Source organism: Lipotes vexillifer, unplaced genomic scaffold, assembly GCF_000442215.2.
Source record: "Lipotes vexillifer unplaced genomic scaffold, Lipotes_vexillifer_v1.1 scaffold426, whole genome shotgun sequence".
In the NCBI taxonomy this organism is placed as follows: Eukaryota; Metazoa; Chordata; class Mammalia; order Artiodactyla; family Lipotidae; genus Lipotes; species Lipotes vexillifer.
In genome coordinates, this window is record NW_006779491.1 from 1,673,383 (window position 1) to 1,684,721 (window position 11,339).

The following is an 11,339-nucleotide window of genomic DNA, read 5'->3' on the forward strand; positions in this document are numbered from 1 at the left end:
AAGCCTCTCAGGGTACCAGGTCCCCTCACCTCGAAGCTTCTCGTCAGGTTCCAAGTGGCAGGAGAACCCAAAATCTGACAGTCGGATCTGCATATTGTCATCTAGGAGAATATTCTCAGGCTTCAGGTCTCGGTGTACAATGTTGTTGGCGTGGAGAAAGCTCACTGCTTCCAGCAGAGACCTCATAATGGACCTGAGGGAGACACAGGCTCCTTTGCTTCTCCCTGTCCCGCCCCACCCCCTGCTCATCCCAGGGGTTGCAGGCTCACCCATTACCTGGTTTCCTTTTCTGAGAGGGCCACCTTCTCTGTGAGATAGTCAAACAGCTCTCCCTTCCGCATCCTAAGGGATAGGAGGGGTTGGGAGATAGGTGCACCTCACAGTGGCGGCTGAGAAAAGAAGCCAGTGCTCACAGAAAATACCACGGAAGAGGCCAGTAAAGAGATCCCTCTGTAGACAAATGAAAGGGTCTCGAGACAGAGCACTCCAAGAGTGAACCGGATGTCAGGGGCACTTTGGCCCAATGGGTTGGCCGTCGAAATATCTGCACTGTGCCACAAGGGGGCTATTTTAGCAAGAATAAGTGCCTTGTGATAATAATCATTTACAGGAAGTCTGTGTTATCTGAGAATACACTCACAAAACGCCTTCTGAAGTGAATCTATTTAGACCACGGACCAAAATTTTACAGTTAATAGTAGCAAGAAAGTTGAATGGGACTTTATTTTGAATTTTGCTTATTTTATCCTGTCTTTAAAAACTGAGGTTATAATTGCAAGTCTGCATCAATCCTTGAAATAAAGAACACACCAGGTTCTGCAAAGTTGCATGGTGGTGTAACAGACACTTCCCACTTCCCCTCGACTTTTGCAGAGGGTCATTTCTGTCTGAAGACTTTGTAAATTTCTTCCAAGAGCCTCTCTTAAACATCTGGTATCCAAACCATTCTCTTTTGAAGTACCTTTGCAACTGGTTTGCATTATAGCACTGTATAATATCTGACATTCAGCTTTAGACCGACCAGAAAAAGAACTGATGGGCAGACAGAGACTCCAGTGGAGGGTGTTAAACACTGGGAGACTGGTGAGGGAGAGTCTATTTATATGTGGTCAGCTCACAAATAAACACTCTCCTCCTAAAACAGGGTCTCATGAAGACCCTTTGTACTTAGCTGGTCACTATGACTCTTGGAGAACTTGCCTCAATCTGGGCACCTAGGGAGAAGGGCCAGAGCCCTGAGCTGGCAGGCAGGCCTGAGCGGGAGCAGAGGAAGGTGTGAGCAGGGTGGTCTTCAGCCCACTGTGCTGTAAGCCTGGGGCCATGCATGGAGGTGAGGAGGAGGCTTCTCGATTGGGGCTGGGAGATACTCACAGGTCAAACACCAGGAACATGAAGCTAGAAGACTCGTAGGAATCGATGAGAGTGACTGGGGAAAGAGGCAGAAAGGCAGAGAGACAGAGATGGAAAGGAGCAGATGCACATTAAAGGGCCTTTTCCACCCTGAGGCAGCAGTGGGCTGTTACTGGGAAGGAAGGAGAACCAAAGGAGGCAGTAGGGACCCAAAGGCTGGCCACACTTTGAGGTGCAGCGGAGCCAGGACTAAGGGAGCAGAGGCATGGAGGCAGTGCTGGGGGAAGTGGGCTGTGGGCAGGGCTAACAAGAGCAGGGAATGCAGCCTCACTGATGTGGGGGTGGCCGGCGACCTGGTGAAGGATGTGTGTCTCTCGCCGCGTGGCTTCTCGCACCTCCTCCAGCTGCTCAGGACTCAGCCGCTCAGCTGTCACCTCCATGATCTTCACCGCAAACTCACGGCCAGTAACTCGATGAACGCAACGGCGGACTACAGAGCTCACTCCTCTGCCAGAGTCAGACAACGCACAAGTCAGGGCCTCCTGCGCTCTCATTTCCACGCAGAGTAGAGCCTTGGCAGCCTCACACCCACTACACCAGACTCTGGAAACCCATTTAGACAACAGGGCAAACTCCCAAGGAGCTCACCCTGGCCTGCAGGAGCTTCACAGCAGCATCAGCAAGCAACCTGGGCATCCAGCAACGTGCAACACAAAGCTCATAGGGCAGGCAGGCAGGGGTCCTGGGTTCCAGTCTCTGCCACTCCCTCCATGGGTGAGCCTAGGCACTGGGCCCCAGAACCTGCCCCTTGCCCTAGAACCCCACAAGGAGAAAGTGGGAAGGCCTCCTCCAGATTTTACCCACTTCCACGGTTACCCCAACTAAATCCCAAAGTTCCCCTACAATACCTCAAGTGAAGGAGGCTCCAAATAAATATTGGGCCACTGACCAGAAGACCAAAGTTGAGAAGTAGGAGATCTCGGTTTAGGCCCCAAATCTGTCACTAATTAACCTCCAAGTGACCCACTGACATAAGGTCTCTAGGCTTCCACTTCACCTGCTCTGAAACGTAGCCAACAATATCTTGAAGGGATGCTGAAAGACGTTTATGAGGTAGAGACAGGAAAGCCCATTTGGCTTTGTAAAGACAAAGTCCTAGGGAATTCCATGTGGTCCAGTGGTTAGGACTCCACTCTTCCACTGCAGAGGGCTCAGGTTCGATCCCTGGTTGGGGAACTAAGATCACACAAGCCGCATGGCACGGCCGAAAAAAAGAAAATAAGACAGTCTTAGACAAGAATTTCCTTGCTTGGGCTCTGTCACCAACTCCGTGTGACCCTACAAGTATTTCAGGCTAAGGTGAAAATCTCTCCAGGATCTGACCTCATACCACATTTTGCATGCTGGTTCCCTGGCTGCCATTCACATAACCTCACTGCCGTGCTCCCAGGGCCTCCTTGCCTTTATGTAACTCCTTTTGCTTGAAATGCCTGTCACCCACATCTCTGGTTCAATCAGTGGATGCAAACTATTGACCCTCCAGACAAACACAGCCCACAGATATATTACACTGTGGTCAGTGCATTGTTATTTACAAATCTGAATTCACATATCTTAGTTGGAACAAGAACGCTCCAGCTGCCACAATGCTCACCACTTCCTACTCTTTTTTTTTTTTTTTTTTGCAGTTGGCACTGAAACTCCAGTGTAGCAAAATGAACAACAGAAAGAGATGTTATAAGCAAATATTTAAACTTGTAACATAGATGTACCAACAACACATTCCACATTTCTTCTCATGATAAGCACACTTCATTTGAATGTTTTTTGTTTGGGGCTTTTTAGCTCAATAACCAGCACTTGGGAAAAGTAACACTCTCTGTGTAATTAATGGTAATTACGCGGGCCTCTCACTGTCGTGGCCTCTCCCGTTGCGGAGCACAGGCTCCGGATGCGCAGGCTCAGCGGCCATGGCTCACGGGCCCAGCCGCTCCACAGCATGTGGGATCTTCCTGGACCGGGGCACGAACCGGCGTCACCTGCATCGGCAGGCAGACTCTCAACCACTGCGCCACCAGGGAAGCCTACCACTTCCTACTCTTTTACTCTTGGCCACTTCACAGTTTTCATTTTCTGCCCAACTACTAAGGGCACCTGAGTTTGAGGTCCCTGGTCTAATTATTACTCATCTTTTAATGAACCTCTGAGAATTTATGGAAAGCTGGAGACCTCTGCCACATATATCCAACATTTTTATTATTTCGGGGCGGGAGGGTGGTCAAAGATCCTTTGAAGCCATAAAGCAAAGAATCCCCGCTTTAAGGCCCAAAATGAATGCCGCATCTACCAATTCTTTGTTTATTCTCCAGGAGGGAGGGACCACTCCCTTCGCTGGTATCCTATAGCATGTTACCTGTAGGAGCATTCCCCTTTTTTTTCTTAATTTATTTATTTTATTTATTCTTTTTTTTTTTTTTTGGCTGCATTGGGTCTTCGTTGCTATGCGCGGGCTTTCTCTAGTTGAGGTGAGCGGGGGCTACTCTTCATTGCGGTGCGCGGGCTACTCACTGCAGTGGCTTCTCTTGTTGCTGGGCTAGAGCATGGGCTCTAGGCAGGTGGGCTTCAGTAGCTGTGGCTCGTGGGCTCTAGAGAGCAGGCTCAGTAGTTGTGGCGCATGGGCTTAGTTGCTCCTTGGCACGTGGGATCCTCCCGGACCAGGGCTCGAACCCATGTCCCCTGCATTGGCAGGCAGATTCTCAACCACTGCGCCACCAGGGAAGCCCCTACCTGTAGGAGCATTCCCTTTTAATTAAGCCTTCCTACTATGTGTCATGACTATCTACACGGGAAACCTGGGTCTTCAGACTCAAAGTCCAAACTCTTCCTACTGATGCACCCCAGTACCTTGTTCTCTGCCCACCCTTTAAATGTTAAGACTTCCCCAGGATCCCATCCTTGGCCCTGTTCTCAGGCTATATACACTCTCAGTAATCTTATCCACCTCCATGACTTCAACATTCATGCCAAGATGTCTACCCTACCCCCACTGCCATTTTTTTTTTTTTTTTTTTTTTTTTTTTTTTCAGCTTGTGGGATCTCAGTTCCTTGACCAGGGATTGAACTCGGGCCATGGCAGTGAAAGCCCGGAAACCTAACCACTAGGCCACCAGGGAACTCCCCTAGATGTCAGGCCAACACATCTTACTGAATAAATTGCTTCCCAAGGGTCCTAGAGACCTCTCACTGTCATCATGACCACTGAACACTTCATCTTCCTGACACTAGCTCCTCAATTCCTGACCTCAATTAATAGCAATGCCATTCAATCCGACTCCCAAACTAGAAACCCTGGTGCCATTCTTGGCTTCGCCCTCTCCTTCACAATCTACAACATCCAACCAGTCCAGCCCATCCTGTATTATCTCTCAAATCTGTTTCCTAGTACTCCATCCCCATCACCACGATGGCCTCCTAACTGATCTCCCTGCTGCTAATCTCAACCACTGCCACCCATCTGCCACACTGCTTTGAGAACTAGCTTCTTAACACAGCCCCAATCGTGTCATTCACTGCTTAAAAACTTCCCTGTTTAAATTCTTTACTAAGTTCTGTGTCCCCTCATTCCTCAGCAGTACCCCTAAAGCAACTGTCCTCTTTTTAAATGATACCTAATACTTTCAACCTTACAGTTACCTGTGGAATGCATTCAAAATTCTTGTTTTCTTTCCATACTGCCTCCCTATTAATTACAAGATAAAAATCAAATCCGAATTCCTTCATCTGTCACTCAAGGCCTTCACCAACTTCTTAGTCTCTTTTCAGCCTCATCCCTGGCTATAACTCTGCTCTTCAACCTTTGTTTCAGTGACTTATAACATCACCAATTTCCAGAATGTGTCAAGCTCTTTTAAAGCTTCAGGTCTGAAATTGATACTCTGGAAAAAGTAATTTAGTTAGAGTGTGCAGGTAATTTACTGTGCAGGAAAAACAAGAGGGAAAAGGTAGAAGAGAGAGACGAGGGATGATGCTACCACAATAATCTTGGAATGAAATGGTAAGGACCCTACTCTCTGATCTGCCTTCTTCAAAACTGGTCCTTCTGTGCCCTTGGCAGTGGAACCACTGTTTTTACCTAAGGGCTCTTCCTAGCCTCAGTGCATCTTCCCTCACCTGGTCCTGAAACCTTGTAGCATCTCAGGACTTGGATCTCAGCTCTCTTCTTTTCCCAATATTCTCTCTTCCCTGTGACCTCCAACCAGACCCAGGAGTTTTTTTTTTTTTTTTTAATTTTGGTCACGCCATGCGCGGCATGTGGGATCTTAGTCCCCTGACCAGGGATCAAATCCATGCCCCCTTCAGTGGAAGCACAGAGTCCTAACCACTAGACCACAGGGAATTCCCCCCAGGGGCTTTAAATACCAATTATGTGTAAATGCTTCCTGCTACTCTGTCTCAAGCCTTGATTTCTCTCCAGAATTCCTGATTCCAACAACCTTTCTGACATCTCCATGTGCTATCTAAAAGGAGTCTGAACAAATCTAATGGTCACACCACCATTGGATTTCCTGGCCTCAGCAGCCTGTGTCACAGCAGACCATGCCAACCTTCCAGAAACATACTCTTCCTTTTTTTTAAAAGTTGGTGGGTTTAAAAAAAAATTAATTTATTAATTTATTTTTGGCTGCATTGGGTCTTCGTTGCTGCGCACGGGCTTTCTCTAGTTGCAGCAAGCGGGGGGGCTACTCTTTGTTGCGGTGCGCGGGCTTTTCACTGCCGTGGCTTCTCTTGTTGTGGAGCATGGGCTCTAGGCGCGCGCGCTTCAGTAGTTGTGGCATGTGGGCTCAGCAGTTGTGGCTCACGGGCTCTAGAATGCAGGCTCAGTAGTTGTGGCGCACGGGCTTCGTTGCTCTGCGGCATATGGGATCTTCCTGGACCAGGGATTGAACCCATGTCCCCTGCATTGGCAGGGAGATTCTTAACCACTGCACACCAGGGAAGTCCCAAACATACTCTTGTGTTTTTCTTTCTAACTCACAGATGGCATCTCTATAGTTTCCCTTGCTGGCTCCTCCTCTAACTCTTTAATGGTGACATGCCCCACAGTCTGAGCCTAGGTCTCTTTCACTACTTCACATTTCTCTTGCCAACTACTATCTACATGCTGATGCCTCCCAAGTTAACAGCTCCAGCCCAGCGCTCTTGCTTGAGTTCCAGACTCACATGCCCACTGGACAGCTCCAGTTGGTGGAACTCTTGACTTGCTCACACCCCCCTCCAGACTGATCTTCCCCAGTCTTCTTCATTTCAGTAAATGGTACTCAAGCACTCAAATCCAAACCTTAGAATTTATTCTCGTTTTCTTCCCTTTCCCTTGTGGTCCATATCCAATCCTTCAGGAAATTGTATCAAGTCTCCCTTCAAGCCATCACCTAAATTATCCACTTCTCTCCATCTCTACCACTACCACTCTAGTCTAAACCATCACCATCTCTAGCCTGAATGAATCAATAGCTTCCTAGCTGGTCTCTATGCTTCCATTCTTGCCCCTCTCCTATCCACTCTCCACATAAGAGCCAGAATGATCTTTTTTAAATGTAACAACACACCTGTATTAAGCACTCACCATGTGCCAGGACGTGTCCTAGGAGTACCATGTTACCTCTTTCTGTCCTCACAGCAACCTACAAGGTAGGCTCTTTTTTTAATTCTCCCATTAACAATGGAGAAACTTTGAGGCATAGAAAGGTTAAGTTCCTAGGCCCCAAATCACAGAAATGTAAATCAGATCATATTACTACCCTACTGGAAACCACCAGTATCACCAGAATAAACTTTACATTCCTTACCCTAGGGAATTCCCTGGCAGTCCAGTGGTTAAGACTTTGTCTTCCAATGCAGGGGGTGCGGGTTCGATCCCTGGGGAGCTAGGGTCCCACGTGCCTTGAGGCCGAAAAACCCAAACATAAAACAGAAGCAATATTGTAACAATCAGTAAAGAATTTAAAGATGGTCCGCATCAAAAAAAAATCTTAAAGAAAAAAATTCCTGGAACTTCCCTGGTGGCGCAGTGGTTAAGAATCCGCCTGCCAATGCAGGGGACATGGGTTCGAGTCCTGGTCCGGGAAGACCCCACATGCCGTGGAGCAACTGAGCCCGTGCACCACAACTACTGAGCCTGCACTCTAGAGCCCATGAGCCACAACTACTGAAGCCCAGGCGCCTATAGCCCGTGCTCCGCAACAAGGGAAGCCACCGAGATGAGAAGCCCGTGCACCGCAACGAAGAGTAGCCCCCACTCGCCGCAACTAGAGAAAAGCCCGAGGCATCAACGAAGACCCAACACAGCCAAAAATAAATAATAAATAAATAAATAAATTTATTTTAAAAAAAATTCCTTATCCTGGCCCAAGGCTCTACATAATCCAACCTCTATTTACCTCTCCAACTTAATTTCCTCCACCTTCTCCCACTCTTACAACATTCTAGTCACTATGATCTTCTATCTGTTGCTTGAATAGGCCCTTTCCTATGCTGAGCCTTTGAACACGGCAGTTCCCTCTGCCCGGAATATATCCTGCCTCAGCTCATGACCTGTTCATTCTCATCGTCCAAGTCTCAGCTCCATTAATTACTCTTGTTCTATAACCCTATTTATTGTCTCCCTAGCACTTACAACGAACTTTAACTTGTTTTCGTGTCTATTGTCTCTCTCTACCACTGGAACATAAACTCCAGGAGAACAGAAATCTTGTAAGATGTTAAGGTGTGGGTCTTACATCTCCAGTGCCTAGCACAGTGCACCCGGCACATTGTACATGCTTAGGAAACCTTGATGAATAAATGTATCGGCCACTGCCTCTACAGGTGACGGCTTCCTTCTATTTGGTGTGTGCTGAACTCCTACTCATCCTTCAAGACCCAAATATCACCACTTCTGGGAAGCTGTGGTTTTCTGAGACCCAGCAGCACTTTTTACACAGCCTGATACTTTTTATATGTTCATGTGTCTCCTTCAGTCACATCACTTGGAGTACCTCCAAGGCATAAACATCTCTTCTACACTCCCCATGTTTATCTTTGTGTCTGGCACCCAGTAGGTGCTTGAATTATGTTTGTTGAACACATAAATGAATGAATTCGTGAAAAAATGGGGGTTGACCCAGAATAAGAGTCTAGTCACCAAATGTTCCTCCACTCACCACTGACCCTTCTCATTTAGAACTCTTCAGCCCTCAGAGGGAACTGTGTACCCTGGCTAGGACCTGACCTCTCTGGACCTCTGTTTCCCTGCCGTGGGCTCACCTGCCAATGACGTCCTTAGGGTCGTACTTCTGGTAAAACTCCTTGGCCGCAGCCCAGTCGGGCAGCTCATCCTCCGGCCCCACGTCCAGCGTCATTTTGAAGTAGGTGGGGGCCTGTGTGGAGGAAACGGAGGGCAGTGAAGGCAGGGAGGCCCACAGGCTCTGAGAGGACGAACATCGCGGCTCGCAGAGGCGCAGCCCTTGCGGCTGGGGAGCCAGGATCCTGTGGGATGGGGACGGGGTGGGGGAAGGACAGGGACTAGGGAGACCCCACGAAAGGGCCTTAGGGGTCGGGACGGGATGGCAAGGCAGGGAGGGGGGCGGGGAGAGGAAGGGAAAAGGTGCGGAAGAAAAGGGGAAGGGGCAGTCGGGCTGGTGTCTGTTGCTGCGCAGGCGCACTTGGGCGGGCGCTGGGAGGGGGCGCGGGGTCTCCCGCGGGCTCACCCGCGGGGGCGGGGAGAGAAGTCAGAGTCGACGCGAGGCCGCCCTGTCGCCGGGTTCGCCTCTAGCCCCTTACCTTATCCACAGGCAGTGCCGGCGACGACCTCAGGCCCCGCCCCCATTCTGTCCGCCAATGGCCAGCGCCACCCGAAGACTGAGGTTCAAAAACCCTTCCGATTGGAAACTGGTAGTCCAATAAGAAGCCGAGAGTCCCGAGGCTGGCGCGGGAGTTGGAGCTCGGAGTTACCTGAGGTTGCGACGCTAGGGCGGGGCTTCAGATACGGCCAATCAGGGCACGGCATCTGCTGGGGGCAGCAGGGGGCGGAGCTTATTGACCAGTGGGGCTGGAGGCCTGGAACGGGACCCGGAAGTTAGATTTACCGGTAAGTGTGACCTCCGGGTAGCTGGGACGCGGGACCTGCTGCGCCTTCGACTCCCGGACTTGGGCATGGTCCCCTCAGTCTCTCAGAATCCCTATCTCAATTCGGCTTTTAAAAATATTAGCAGCCTAGTCCAAAGCGCCTGCTTTGAGGGGCAGAGCATGCAGCTTGGACCTCAACTTGGCTACTTGGTACGAACTTGTACGAGCCACGGCCCGTCAGCCAGAAGAGGCTTTGTCGTCCTGGGGCTGCTCCGACTCTTCAATACCTCCAAAGCCCTAGTGCTCACCATCTGGGGTTATACATTTTCCCAGTCTTCCACTACCACCTCCCGAAAGCCTTGGGGAATATCACACTTTGTTCGAAGCCTACCAGGTTATGAGATTCTGCCAGGAGCGACTCACTTCATAAATCTTATCAGTGCACAGCTCAACCCTGGCATTCACTTACTCATTCAACAAATATTTGTTGAGCGTCTAAGAGTTAGACTAATAGCAATGAAAAAAAAATAAGGTCCCTACCCTTGTGGAGGTTGTGTTCCAGGAGGCAGAGAATGAATTCATTTAATCTTAGAAATGTCACTTTGGGATTGCAAGCATGTAAGAGGAGAAAAACGAATCCAAGTAACTTTTTAACAGAGTACTTTGACCTTATACCATTAATCTAAAGATAAAATAATTGAAATCTTGTACTTAGTAGACTTGTTGTTTGGTAGCATAATGGGATAATTATTTTGAAATTGAGCAAGTCAAAGATTGATGTAGTTGGCAGCCTAGATTCTTACTGTGGGAATATGGAATTTGGAATAGGGAAAGGGGAGCACCTTATGATTGATTGAAATTGGAGGTATGATTTTAAGAAATGACTTAAGATAGATAAAATTAGATATTTTCTAGCTCTAACCTCTGAAAGGGCCTAGAAGCAATAATGTCCCAGTAGAGTGAGCATAGCTAGTGTCTAGATACTGATTTCAAAGTAACAGTCCTCAATAAAAGAAACCAGGGCTCCTTGGGAGAAATGGCCAATTCCCAGGCTGGAGCAGAGAAAGTACAAGATGAGCCTGGAATAATTTGTGCCAGAAAGCAAGTGAAGAAAGATGGGGACTTAAACACAAGAACCAGGTTGAAATCAGGGACAAAAAGGATAATGAGACTGAGAGGGCTATGAGGGAGCCTTCTGATGTACTAGAAATGTTCTGTTCACCTAGGTGGTGATTACACAGGTGTGTTCGTGTAAAAACATTCACCATTCGGCACACGTAAGATCTGTATACTTTACTGTAGGTAAATTGTACCTCAACAAAACAATTTAAGAAGGCTAATGACAGTAATGGGTATAACAAATTGAATTTAAAAACAATCTGAGACTGTACTGACACTAAAAATTGTAAATAAATAAATGAAAGAGAAAAAGACCTTCTTTATAGTAGAATGCCAACTAATAAGTATAGAAAGAATGATAAAGTTAAAACATCAACATTTTGTAAGCCTCAGAATAACTGACTTGGGCAAAATGGGCATTAAAGTTACTGGTAAAAATTTGCTGAGGTATTTATACAGGTAACTTTTTTTTTGGTAAATTTATTTATTTTATTTTTGTCTGCGTTGGGTCTTCGTTGCTGCGCACGGGCTTTCTCTGGTTGTGGTGAGCGGGGGCTACTCTTCGTTGCAGTGCATGGGCTTCACACTGTGGTGGCTTCTCTTGTTGCAGAGCATGGACTCTAGGCTCGCGGGCTTCAGTAGTTGCAGCACGCAGGCTCAGTAGTTGTGGCGCACGGGCTTAGTTGCTCCACGGCATGTGGGATCTTCCCGGACCAGGGCTTGAACCCGTGTCCCCTGCATTGGCAGGGGGATTCTTAAGCACTGCG

The 11,339-nt window shown here is 48.2% G+C and overlaps 1 protein-coding gene across 1 annotated transcript in view; it reads right to left on the minus strand.

Moving 5' to 3' along the window:
• The window catches only part of PHKG2 (phosphorylase kinase catalytic subunit gamma 2), a 12,406-nt gene extending 3,117 nt beyond the window's left edge, over positions 1 to 9,289 (minus strand). Inside the window, exons 1-6 of the mRNA XM_007452717.1 lie at positions 9,096 to 9,289; positions 8,653 to 8,765; positions 1,682 to 1,857; positions 1,372 to 1,426; positions 277 to 342; positions 30 to 193 (exon numbers count right to left, since the gene is read on the minus strand). Coding sequence (XP_007452779.1) covers positions 30 to 193; positions 277 to 342; positions 1,372 to 1,426; positions 1,682 to 1,857; positions 8,653 to 8,747 — 556 coding nt within the window. The 5' untranslated portion in view covers positions 8,748 to 8,765; positions 9,096 to 9,289. The remainder of the gene's footprint in view (positions 1 to 29; positions 194 to 276; positions 343 to 1,371; positions 1,427 to 1,681; positions 1,858 to 8,652; positions 8,766 to 9,095) is intronic.
• Between the last annotated feature and the right edge of the window lie 2,050 nt (positions 9,290 to 11,339).